Below are 14,457 nucleotides of genomic sequence, written 5' to 3'. Positions count from 1 at the left end.
TAAAGTAGCCTCTAAAGTTGATGAGGTGGTAATCTCCCACTTATATGTCTCCATACCTGTTCATCTTCCCTCATCAGGAGTGAGAATCCCATAAAAGTAATGAAAAATTTAGAAACTGCCATATAAAAATGTAAAATTTTTGGGAGGTTTCTGGTTAAACCTATTATATTTTCTGTGAAAAATAGTTAAATATTGAATCTTTTCATAAAAAAATTTACTTTTAAGTAAACAATGTCCAACATGAGACAGTGTCATTGGGGGAGAATCCCCCATATGAACATTTAAAAAGATCTGTATGAATCTTCTTAGTAACTAATTTTTTTCTCACATCCGATATGTGTAATCTGAATTAAATATCTATGAATGATTGTTGATACCATTGATTTCCTTCTAACATGAGAAAGGTGAAATCTGAAACACTCCAGAAGTAACAAAAATTCATACCCCTATCTCCTTCCAACATGAGAAAGGTGAAACCTGAAACACTACAGAAGTAACATCAGTTCATACCCCTATCTCCTTCTAACATGAGAAAGGTGAAACCTGAAACACTCCAGAAGTAACATAAGTTCATACCCCTATCTCCTTCTAACATGAGAAAGGTGAAACCTGAAACACTCCAGAAGTAACATCAATTCATACCCCTATCTTCTTCTAACACGAGAAAGGTGAAACCTGAAACACTACAGAAGTAACATCAGTTCATACCCCTATCTCCTTCTAACACGAGAAATGTGAAACCTGAAACACTCCAGAAGCAACACAAGTTCATACCCCTATCTCATTCTAACACGACAAAGGTGAAACCTGAAACACTCCAGAGGTAACACAAGTTCATACCCCTATCTCCTTCTAACACGAGAAAGGTGAAACCTGAACACTACAGATGTAACATAAGTTCATACCCCTATCTCCTTCTAACACGAGAAAGGTGAAACCTGAAACACTACAGAAGTAACATAAGTTCATACCCCTATCTCCTTCTAATAGGAGAAAGGTGAAACCTGAAACACTCCAGAAGTAACATAAGTTCATACCCCTATCTCCTTCTAACACGAGAAAGGTGAAACCTGAAACACTACAGAAGTAACATCAGATCATACCCCTATCTCCTTCTAACATGAGAAAGGTGAAACCTGAAACACTCCAGAAGTAACATCAGCTCATATCCTATCTTCTTCTAACACGAGAAAGGTGAAACCTGAAACACTACAGAAGTAACATAAGTTCATACCCCTATCTCCTTCTAACACGACAAAGGTGAAACCTGAAACACTCCAGAAGAAACACAATACCCCTTCATAGTTTGGTGTTTCACATTTTCCATTTTGACATTATGAATGAGTTAAAGTAAATTCAAAATGCCAGAAACTATTTTCTCACCATCTTGCAGATATTGTTTTGGACCAATTGTATATTACAGTTTATACACTTCATTTTAATTTTACCGTTTTTGGACCACCCTGCCTACATGTATTTTCCCCAAGTGGAACCACTGATCGACAAGTTAAAACTTACCAACACTAGCAGCCTGTGAGAGGTTGTTGTCATCAATACTCTGAGGATGGTTACTCTTGGTACTCTGACCTCCAGGGTCAGATTCATCAAATTCTTCCTCCTCTCTGTAATGAATCAGTTTGTGGAATAAATAAGAGAGATAGAGACAATCTACATTAATGTTAAGAAAACACCAACATGTAAAAGTTCAGGAGATGATTAATTGATAGTACTTTCACGTCCTATGGCAGTTATTCTATGCATTTCAGGACATGACCATTTCACTCAGTTTTCTACTAATTTGACATCTTAGTGGGATTTTTGTAATTTGTAAGGTCATAAAAGCAATAGCTAGCAGGTAGCATGTCATTCTACTCAAACACATTATTCTGACTTCGAGCCAATCAAATTTTCCCTACATCCTACATGATCCAAAAGCAATTTCACCTTATAACATTAATTTGGTGTCTCTCTATCTTTTTCCTAAGTTCAGCTATGACACTATGTAGTTCGGTTATTCTCTCCTCATATCTAGCTGTCGTCTGCTCTAATCTGTCCTCAAAATCCCTCTGCTGCCTAAGCTTGTCTGTCTGTAAAATAAAAAAGACTTTACAATGATATAACAGATACATATACTCATCAAATTACGAAATATTCACCATTACTGATCCATGCTCCCAGTTTTTAGTGGAGTCCGAGTTGCTCATTTACTTTTGTTACTTTGTATGTATTATTTTAGTTATTTTATGGGATTTGTTGTGTTTGCCTGTTTTCTATGTCTGGTCTTTGTCCCTGGATTACATTCTTTTGATTTCCACTAGAACCTAGGTTCCCTTGATTACTCTCATCGAGGGAAGACCAAATCTTGCCCTGTAAACAATCATTGTACATGCTATATTCAAGACAACTTCTATTCTTGATCTCAGAATTTCGAACTATGGAACTTGAAATATTTGCATTAAAAGAAGAACAAAATTCTTAGTACTAAATAGTTCGTAGGTGATATTGTATTTGAAATGTTCATATTCAGTTCTTCATACTTTCTAGGCAAACCATACTTTCTAGACACACCATACTTTCTAGGCACACCATACTTTCTAGACACACCAAACTTTCTAGACACACCACACTTTCTAGGCAAACCATACTTTCTAGACACACCATACTTTCTAGGCAAACCATACTTTCTAGGCACACCATACTCAGTGTTCCATAATTTTGGAACATTAAGTTTTCCACAGATACGCTCCAAAATTAACTTTCCCAAAATCAATGTCGAAAGTTTCCTTTGCCAAAATCAATGTCAGAACCTTCCTTTCCCAAAATCAATGTCAGAAGTTTCAAATTCTTTTGAGAAATGAAACTAATCTGACTAAAGGGAAAGTCCAACAGAATAAATAAAACTCTGTCACAAAATTTTCGTTCACCCAAGGTGATGAGAAATTAGAATGCCAGAACACTGCTACTATATACCTGAGATTTATTCAGCTGTTTCTCCAAACCATCTCGCTCACTGACAACACGATGAAGTCTATTGTTAATTTCTATTATCTCCCCTTTTAAAGATGTCAGGGCTGCTAGATGAAGCTGAAAAAAAAGAAACAACTTTCCACTCCTAGTACTATAAGTGTTGAGTACATTGTACAACAATCAGTTTTACTGTACAATGGTTCTGTATTTGGGAAGAGCATTCATGTTAACTCTCCCACATTTGGGGGAGACTGCCACAGAATCAATGAAAAATTAAGAATTTCCCACATAAAGATGAAAAATCTGAGGGAGATTTCCGGCCAAAATTACTATATTTTCTATGAAGGAGTACTAAATAATTAAATTTTTACATAAAAAAAATTGATTTTAAAAGATGTGTGTCAGTGTGAATGAGTGAAAATCTCCCACATGAACTGTATCAAAGGTTAAAGAGGTACACAAACAACCAAGGTAAAAGGTTGGGGCAACTTCACTATTACATAAGCATCTTCAACATGATATAAACAATGTTTGACCTACATATTGACAGGAAGCCGAAAAATTTCAATTACAAGTATGAGGAAATACATCATAGCTCAGATATCAGTGAAGTTCTAAGATAGTTGTATCGCCTATGATCTGACTTCCTGTTCTACTTACATGTTTATTCACATGGATGTCAGAACGAGGATGACAGTTATCTTCCGATAATGATCTCGAGTGATTGGAGTGGCTTTTTGACAAGTTGAATTCCGACCAGGAATTTTTACATGTTATGACTGGAGGTTTTGGTCTACTTCCATTGTCTTCTTGTTCAAACGAATATGAAAGGTTATTTGGCAAAGGTTTTCCCCTTCTACAATTTTCATAATGGTCAAATGAATGTGAGTGATTTATTCTAAGTTGTTTTGGTCTCCTGTTACTCTCAGTCTGGTCTAATGATAAAGAATGGAAAAGCTGTCTACGGCTTTGGACAAATCCATTTATAAACATTCCTTCTAATTCCATAGAATCCATACTTTGTCAAAACATTTGTAGTTTTTCATAAAATTTAATGGTTTTTCACTTCATCTCCTTATATATACATGTATAAATATTCAGAACTTCAGCCATTAATTGATTTCCATATCACAAATTGTAACAAAAGTGTATTTACACAATCAAACTGAAAATGATTGATTGTTGGGGTTTAATGCCCGAGCAGCAATATTTCAGCTGTGACCAAAATATTAATAAAAAAAAATAAAAAAACAGAAACATTAAGAAGTATATATATTACGTTAGACTGATTATACCATATAAAAATCCAGTAATTGGCCAAAAAATTTAACCCTCTTTCAGTTCAAACTTTTTTAATTACTGATTTTACAGAAAATCCTAAGAAATCTTCGACTAACAAGTATGGGGCACCACTACTCAACAAAATGATGTTATTACAACTGTTCAAAATGATCATCAAAGACAAATAGAAATAGATCTTGTATGGGTATCCTGTCAAAATGAAAACAAAACTATCTAACTGCACAAAATGAGAGTAAAAATACAAATACAATTAAGTTTTTGACAATTCAGTTAATGGCAAAAAATAAACATGTAATTCCAAAAAAAAAAAAATCTACACCCAATAACCACAAATCATGAAGACAGCAACAGGAAACTACTACTTCCCATTAATCTGTTCTAAACCCATTCTACTTAATCTTAAATATTGATTTTGATTTCAGGGGAAATGTTCTGTGCATAAAGATCTATTACATTATATCTCAATGCTTAATTTCATAGGTTTAACAAGCAAAGTTCCATTTCATGTGTAAACAAAATGATTGTTACTCCTCAAGTATCAGTTACTGGTATTAAACCTTTTAGAACGAAGTTAATAGACGACTAAAGTTTCATTTAAAATTGAATTTGATTTTTAAAACTTCTATGAATCTTATCTTATAATGTACTTTTGCCAATTGAAACAACACCTTCAATACAACATCATCATTAAAACAAAAGTGTTCACAGCTTCACAGCAGAAAACATAAAAGACCGTTAAAAGTCTTCAGAACTTGTTTTGTCTCTCAGTTCCCTGACAGCTTTGATAAACAATCAATTTCTCCCATTTTTCTCCAGACAGACAGAATGTCCCATGCTTTCAATAGATGCTAAAAGTCTGGTGATCGTGATATATGCAATTGATTTACGGAGTTTCCCTTTATCTGCATTTGTTGATACCAATATGTTATATATTCCCAAATGGCCAGTTTCCAGTTAGCTACACAAAATATCAATTTCTTCCACAATTAGCAACAAAAGCCTTCATGTCTCCTTGTTAAGATAAGAACTTGACACTAAAAACAGTCACTGATGAATCCTACGTTAAAAACTTCCGTTCAACACTTTAAATGAACAATTCTTCAATTTCAAATAAATTTTCCAAATTTTCCTGAACCACTTCCTTTGATAAAATGAACTTTATTCCTAAAAATACTGATCTGAAGAAATCACCAGCTACAGGTTCACCTCAGAGATATCCCAGTAACTATTGCTTTATAACTGATATTTGCAACGGACAAGTTATGTACATACAATACAAAGTTTTCTTTAAAATTTATTAAACGATCAGGGTTCAACCGTCCACAAACTAGGAAGATCACAAGATGAACATTTTATAGGAGAACGCCATTGTCAATGATCTACTTCCTTACACAGGAAAGCCATGCCTCTGATAAAAATACTCCATGGGTTCCTGTCTGTATCATTGTGGGTGCAGATCAAGGATACTTTAATATGTGAAAATATTTCATGGAAAAAGGGGGGTCTGTTTGCTATCTTTTGAAAAATAACCAGGGGGTTAAAGAGTAATCAAGGGAACCAAAATTCTATTGGAAATCAAAAGAATGTCATCCGGGGACAAAGACCAGACATGGAAAACAGACACAATAAAAACATAAAGTAACTAAAATCATTCAAAGTAACAAATGTAAATGAGCAACTCGGACTCCACTAAAAAGGACATGCCTCTAATGAAATACTAAATAGATTCCTCTTTAAATCTCTATGGTATAGAGTACACACCAAGTGTACTCTACATGAACATATTCACATAAAAGGGGGGATAATATTTGTTTTATTTACAAAAATGTATATAATGTACCATGAAGCAGGTGGGTAGAACATACTGATGCAATACTCCATGGATTCCTCCAATCAGTATATCAGTGTGAGTAGGGTGTAAATACCAAGGGTTCATTAATACACAAAGATGTTTTACGGAAAAGGGGGATTCATTGGCCTGACAAAATAATCCATTGTTTTATTACTTACACAAAATGTACTATAATGTGTGAAATATTAATTTTCCAGAGTTTCCAATTTAGTACATGTGCTTCACTCATGTACATGAATGAAATTGGCATGGAATTATTGTGAATAGCTTTTTCTACATACATGTATTGGGTAATACTTCAAAAACATTTTAAGTTCACTTGGCTGATCAACAACATTATGTTATAAAAACCATAACTTCTGCAATAACTTTTTGCAACAAAAAGTCTCTCTTAAAATTCTCATATTCACACAGTAAAACAATATTTCTTCTGCAATTTTGTTGTAAAGTACATGTGCTATTTTTGATTGAATGATGTTAATATTTCAAAAACCTATTTGAATACATGTATTTATTTTGGCAATTCACTTTAGATTTAAACCAATTTGAATTTTAAACAAGTTAACAGATAGCTTGACTATAAAATAAAATGTAAGGTAAATCTAACGATATTTTGACCAGATTATTGACAAGAACTTTCAATATAGAAGAAGCATTAACATAATCTCTGAACAATATATAACAGGATCAACTTTTTCTTCATAACTGAACTTAAACTTAAAAAGTATCTGTATAAACAGTAGGAGGAACAAAATAGTCATAACTTCAAGGTCCATTTCAATTCAAAGTAGTACCTCTGAAAAGGGGGAGGGGTGTGCCGGTGGGGATGCTAGGACATTATTTGCCACTTTTTGTAAACTTTACACATAAAAATGACAAATTTTCCAATAAAAAGGGGTGCCAATGCCCTGCAACCCCCTCTAGATCTGCCAATGCTAACTTCAAGATCAATTCCAAATCAAGGTAGTACCTTTGCCACATTCTCATTCAATCCACTGTATAGTACTGTGTCTAGATGTCAATTTTAGGTGATGGTCAAACCTAATGGTCAAACCAAACAGACTATATACATTCAGAATACTTGTTTATTTATTCCCCTTCCGTAAGGCAAATTAGATTTTGGTGTTTAAAAATAATTCTCTTATAATGGCAACAAATATGTCAATTGCTGTACAAGATTAGTCTATTCATTTCACCAAAGCTATACTTCTTGATACAGTGGCAGTTCTTGGGGATGTTTCTGGATGTTGAACCCCATAGTTTGAAAATTTTGTTGATCTCATGCAGAAATTGGGCAAACTGAGCAAATAGCGTGGAATCTTCCTTTTCAAAATCACTGGATCTGCCTGTGATTTCTTATAAGTTGACAAAAATGGGACACAATAAAGTTCAAATAGACGTATTTACACTTGTGGACGCCATTGGTGATAATAATTTGTCTGTTGTTTTGTACTGAATTCTTCTTCAACTCAAAGATAAGTGAGGTCACAATTTAAAATTACTTCATTTCATTTACGTCAAAAGATAATTTTGAGACAAATCTGGGGTCATTCGGAGCAAAATGACAAGTGTGAAATCAAGTATACTTTACCTTACAAGAGGCCTTCTTTGGATCACATACATGGCATGAGGCCTCATCATGTATTCCATTGCTATAAATATTCTCCTTCCTAGCCATCATTAGTCATGTGACAATGACTACATTCATCTAAATGGTCATATGACAGACATGTGACACATATTAATTCCATTTATTGAACACAATGCACTATTTCAGTCAATAGCAGTTCCAAATGTTATAAAATCTACTCTGTACTCATCTGATACTACAGAAAAATATCCCAAAAAAATGTTTCAATATATCAACTGTTAACCCCATACAGAAATTTTTTTGTGATTTATAGTCAAAAACTTAGAACCAACCTCCATTATCAAAACATGTTTAGTAAAAACAGTATTTAATAATTAATTCATTCTACAGGTGTGAACCTCAGACATACATGTATGCCAATTACTTGTATCTTATGTCCACTAAAACATGCTGAATCTAAATTCTTTTCCAATCCTAAGTAGATTTCCTTCTTTAATATGTTTTCAGAATAAATCTTCAGACTTATAACATTGGAAGAATATCAAAACTCTTCAAATCTTTCATGATATCCTTGAACAAATGTTAAACATCTTGTATTATTACATGTAAAGTCTTCCTTGCATGTATTGCTGATTAAAAATGGCACCATCTGAAAATCTTCTTGAGATTTGCTATTATGCATAGGAATTTAGCATATCTTTAATTTCATTTCACAGACTTCAGAAACAGTCACATCAATTCATACTGTATACACCACTATAGCTGAGTTGTTACACACTGTACTACAAGTTCTCAATGTTTCCTGTCTCATAAACAATTTTATCCTTTTTCCTTTGAAACAACAACTTTTATAACACCTTTCTCACGAGTCCAAAATGTGTTTATAATTTTATTGACTGAGACAAAATCTTAGGTTGCATTAAATTTCTATCCAGTTTTCTAAGTAGACCATAATCCTATCAATATTTGAAGAACTTGAAGCACACATATATCACTATTCAATAAAAGACACTCTTCTATCCACTATAACTATAGGTTTGGTAAATCTGTATAACCACCAAAGGGACTCAATCAAAGTCTTCCATTTGTAAATATTTTTTTCTAGTCAATTAAATCCTATCTCCTATTTAAAGTTCCACAGACCATTCATTACTGACTATTGACCATTCATGTGAATCAAACAGATGTACGGATGGATATCGACACAAGCATTCCACTTGATATTTGTAATATCAATAACTCCCTAGATAAAAAAAATTCCAAAACATATGGCCGCTCTGGCTCTCCATTCAACTGTCATTCCTCTATAGACTAATTATAGATATTTATATCCATAAACATAGAGTCAACGGGATGGCTGGAATCAAGTATTGGCTAAGTACAATACACGACAGTCTGTTATTTCAAAAACATCTGCAAAACAGTATGATTTCCAAATATTTCATTTTACCATAAAGTACATGTAAGAGCCCTGCTTTTATCATTTCCCTATCCTGTTACCAGTGAAATTTCGTCCACGGAAAATAATAGATGTATCTGTACGTTTGTAATTTTTTTTTAATTTTTGGAGGAGGCCTTTAATTCTAAACCAATTAGTAAAATTACAAGCCAAAACTTACCAGGGGTAAGCAGAAAACCTGTATTTAATCATCAGTATTAGGTCTTCATTTTCATTTAAATTTGATGTGCTAATCAGTTTTCTCCATGATTAAATTCTATAAATTTTGACAATAGTATAATTATATTTCCAAATGTCTATCTCATCAAATCCAATATTCAATATCATATAAAATATATGATTCTATGCAGATGCTGAAAAACCATGAATCTAACCAGATTTTGCAGCCCAAAAACTATTCGTAAGCCTATACTTTCAAAAGTACATGTGTACTTCATAACGGAACATTTAAAACCAAAGCTAATATCAAAGATGTTCAATGGTCCAACAGATACAGAATATATACCAAATCATGAAAATTATCTTGTGAATTGCTGATTTTAGATAATAATCATGTTACAAATACTGATCCTTACAATACTGATTGGTAGCTTGCTCACTTAGAATCTTCTTCCACAAATACCGCTGATAACAAATTATTTAATATAACGACATTTCCAGCCCTCATTTTACATGTACAAGTAACATTAGTCATTCTACCACATAGACATGCTCCATAAGAATGTCTCAAATTTGTGTACATCACACAAACATCCTATCTAATTACAACATGTCTTAAATTCAAGGTCTTTAAGACTTTTACAACCATAAAAGGTTCATCACAACAAGTTTTCGTAATTATGACAGGATTCTAATTCAATTACGGCAAATCCTTCACCACTTCAAGCACAGAAAGTGCAGAAGAAATTTCACTAGATTGAATTCTCTTAATAACCAATTGAGTAATAAGACTTGTGTACAACAGTTCAAACTTTTCCTATGTATCATAATGTCAAATATAACTCAAGAAAACTGCAGTTATTTGTATATCCAAAGTATACTGCTGAATTCTTTGACTACAACCATCTCAAATTGTAGTTAAGATTCCCTCGTTATCAATCAACCACTGACCCATCTGATAAGGAACACCATTTAATCAATGGTAGATACTGAAATATTCTAAGATGTAGAAATCCTTCAATTTTACAGTGAAACCAGCCTAAAACCAAACTTATTTTACATTAAAGAATTTGTTCAGATTCAGTAGGTTTATGAAGGATACATTGAAATTTGTGAGTTTCAACTTCTTGTTTAGACAGGTTTTTAGGTCAAGTGACAACCACTAGATTGTGAGGGGAGGTGGGCACGGCCAATTCTGTGGGGTCAGAATATTTATTTTTGAAATCTTGCTGGTCAGAAAATTTATTTTCAACCACATCAGGGCAAGATCATTAATTTCCATTTCACTGGTTGAATTATCCGGACTGATGTCAGAAAATTTATTTATTTTCTAGGATGTGTAGGCCAGAACATTTATTTTCAACTTTTTCAGGGCCTGATTATTTATTTAAAAAAAGAACTGACAGGCCTACCCACCTTAGAATCAAAAGTCATACCCCTTATAAAAGATATATGTACTGAAATTCTAAGATGCTGAAATCCTTCATTTCATGATCTGTTTCAATACCAATATAGTTTTTGTTTAGTTCTACAACTATGCTAACAGATGAGATTCATATAACAATACACAGTTCATTTCAAGTTAATACATGTATTATTGGTATCTTAAATTAAGACATATCTTGGATTTTTTTTTAGAAGATATACTTTTCTTCAATTTTTTTTAACAATGGCCAATCTTTGAGTTCGGACAAATTTCTTTACACAGTAAAAGGCAATAGGATCTCCAACCTTCTCTTATATTCTACAAATGCCACTAATATCATCAAACAAAAATATCACACATGCATTAATGTTCATATTATTACCCTGAAGAAATTCCCCTTTTATATATAAATCTAAACACAAGAAATTGTTTACAGATTTTGTAATTATCTCCCCTTGGCTTAATTGGTTTTCCTGCTATTCAATTAATTAATGCCATAATAAATTTCTTTTCATCTGTTGAAACAGGATGCTGAGCCAAACCTTATTTCTTGAACTTCTAAATTTACTTGTGAATCATCACTTGATGCTTCAGAATTCAAACTTAGCTTTAATTATATCAAGGCCAGTAACTTATGAAATATTTATCAAAGAGTTTATTTAGTATGTTTAACATACAAGTACTTTGCATGCATTTTCTATTGTGACATAATTGTTAAGGAGTTAAAATACAAATATTTTCCAGCATAGTATTTCATATTGCAATTATTTAAAATGCTTGTTGTAATGAAGTATGTCATGACACAATAAAATCTGCAATGAATATTTGCACTATTCAGGAATGTTGTTGGACTTTTATTCGTGGTACCCATATTAGTTGTTTAGAGAAAAATTGTCAATTCAGAGAATCTTAAATTTGTGGGCTTGACAACTCTCCCACACAAATTATTGGAAATTTTCCTTTCATTGGGAACCAAATTTTGCGGTTTACAAAACCCATAAAAATGTGTACCCCATGATCAAAAATACTTTCACAGCAATAAGTTTTGACTTGAGATGGCCTCATCCTTTTTTCAATATATCTAAATTTGAAAGAATTCAAACATTCAGAAATAATATACAACACCTCTTGCAGGTCTATTAAACCTCATTAAGCAATTTTAAAAATATACCACAGTCAACGAGGCAGAGGTTCTGATTTTTTTCAGCATTCCAAAACCATTATCATTTGCATTCTGAAAGAATTTTAACACCTCAGTAAACATCTCAATTCAATTAAACCTCATTTGGCAATTACCAATATTCCAATATCATTTGGCAATTACCAATATACCAATATCATTCAATAAAACATAGGTTCTGAATTTAACACCTCTCTACTTTCTTCAGCATTTTAAAATCAACTAGATTGCAAGAATTTCAGCATTCTGAAAGAATTTTTAGCACCTCAGTAAATCTCTCACTTCTAAGATCATTTGACAACTACTATATTCTGTAATAAACCTAAGTTCTGACTAATATTATACACCTGTCTTCATTGCTGGCACTCTGTGTAATACATAGTGGAGTCTTGGCATGGCATCATGGACTGGAATCTTAAGAATGGCTTTCTGTTTTTATCCTTTCATGGCATTTTGGTCAAGAAAGCCAGTCATCTTTTTTTTTAGAAAATAGTAAATTACTATCTTATAATCTAGTTTCATGGCAATATGTATGATTAATCAATATCCACACTTCTGGAATATAAACTATCATCATAAATGCATTTTAATGGTAGTTCCAGGCCAATCCAATAAGACCATGCAGTTACATGTATAGTACTTAACATTCAACCGATACCATTCTAATAATCCAGTGCAAAACACCACCCTATAACATACATGGTGCCTTGATTACTTACCTAGATCTTAGATGATTTTGATGTTCTGTTCACCTGCACAGTCAGATAATTGGGATATGTGATGTTGTGCCATCATATCATGATAAACTCTCATGTTTTAACTGGTGGTAGATTTGATATTAGAGACAAAACCTGCTATTTTTTATCATCACTTATTAGATATTTTCCAACTAGACAATTTGCTTATTAAGAAGCAGAGATCAAACCTCAAATGCAACAGCTTTAAACTAGAGGTACTATAAGCAGGCACACAAAAATCTCTCTTTCATTGGGACTCAGAATATCTACAGCCTAAAGTTGGATTATCTCCCCTTTAAAGCATCCAATAATGATTTCCCATGTATACTTTTTAAGCCCAACCTTTCTGTAAATTGTAATTAAATCCATGGAGTAGCATTAGGGAGAAAACGTATGTATTTACAATATAGGATGCGCTAATGAAAAAAATATTTTATTGTAAGATGCACTTGATGCAAAACTTTTATCAAGTTCGTCAATTGAACAGTTACAAAAAAGTAAGGGTAACAAAAGATGTGGACAGATAAACAGGGTAACTTTGACATGTATATACTAGATAAAATTGTTTGCAGAGGACAAGAAGAAATTACACACGATATTTTGCGGACTTCACATACATTGCAGTTAAACAAGCATTAGAATAAAAATAAGAGATGAAGTATGATTGCCAATGGGATAGACTTCCACCAAATGCCAAGCAACGAACAATTAAACCTCTACAGGTCACCATATACCGGCAGTCTTCAATGATGGGTGAAACCCATATCATAAAGCAAGCTGTAAAAGGCCCAAAAATAATGATGTGAAACTATTCATAAAAGATGAAAATTGACCTAATCTATACAAAAAAAAACATAAAACAAAAAACTATGAACATAGAAAAAAAATACTAGATTACAGGTTCCCAGCTTTGGACAGGCACATAAAGTATGTGGCAAGGCAAAGTTCTAAACCATCCCATTACCCTGGGATAGTGGTGGAAAGAGTAATCAAGGGAACCAAGGTTATAGCGGTAATCAAAAGAATGTAATCCAGGGACAAAGACCAGACATGGAAAACAGACATACACAACAAAGAACACACAGTAACTAAAATCATACATACAAAGTAACAAAAGCAAATGAGCAACTTGGACTCCACTAAAAACTGGGAGCATGGACCAGGTGCACCGGTAGGGTAAGAAAAATGGAAAAATGCAATAAAACAAGTCAGTCAAACACTGTGAATTTTTTTTTTGCATTGTAAGTATCATTGTTTGTAAAATTTAATTATCAAAGCATCTTAGATCTCAACATAAATTTCATGCTGATTGGGAGTTTGACCGTGGTAGCATTGAGAAGTTGTCTACCTTGAACAGTAGTCCTTTCATTGTTTATATAATCAGTATATATCAATGGCAATGTAAACACAACTTTATACCAATGTTATTTTAATACAGCATTATTAATTACAAACTAAACCTTGCTAGCCTTTTAGTTAAACTTCTGCTCTCAAAATCAATAGATAATTTTATACTTTCCCACACAGTCCCACCGTGTCTATTGATTGCGTAACAGAGATGCATAAATGAATTTGACATTTGTATTGGAAGGGATTGTATGCTGTCTGTTAGAGGCTAATGAATGTAATCTGAGGGATATAGATAATTGATTTCTGGCATTTAAAATACAAAATAATTTAGTTGCGTTAAGCATTCTTTTGTAAAACCCATTCATGAAAGCACTGGATATTTAAGTTAAATCAATCAGAATCTGAATAGTTGCAAAAATTCTTTATGCAACTTG

General features: G+C 32.9%; 1 protein-coding gene across 4 annotated transcripts in view; it reads right to left on the bottom strand.

The window, feature by feature from the left end:
• LOC148597391 (colorectal mutant cancer protein-like) overlaps window positions 1-14,457 on the bottom strand; it is a 35,177-nt gene that overhangs the window by 13,898 nt on the left and 6,822 nt on the right. For 2 of the 4 annotated variants that reach the window (XM_088562685.1, XM_088562684.1), the window contains exons 5-7: window positions 2,971-3,084; window positions 1,945-2,087; window positions 1,519-1,622 (exon numbers count right to left, since the gene is read on the bottom strand). In XM_088562685.1, the coding sequence (XP_088418811.1) occupies window positions 1,519-1,622; window positions 1,945-2,087; window positions 2,971-3,084 (361 nt within the window). Of the gene's footprint in view, window positions 1-1,518; window positions 1,623-1,944; window positions 2,088-2,970; window positions 3,085-3,627; window positions 5,651-7,712; window positions 10,256-14,457 lie in introns of those variants that run through there. The other 2 variants (XM_088562687.1, XM_088562686.1) reach the window with 2 other exon arrangements.

This window comes from Perna viridis, chromosome 15 (assembly GCF_037379345.1).
Source record: "Perna viridis isolate PV_CMFRI_1.1 ecotype Kerala chromosome 15, ASM3737934v1, whole genome shotgun sequence".
Classification (NCBI taxonomy): domain Eukaryota; kingdom Metazoa; phylum Mollusca; class Bivalvia; order Mytilida; family Mytilidae; genus Perna; species Perna viridis.
The sequence above is the reverse complement of the archived record's forward strand: the minus strand, read 5'-3'. Positions and strand labels throughout refer to the sequence as shown.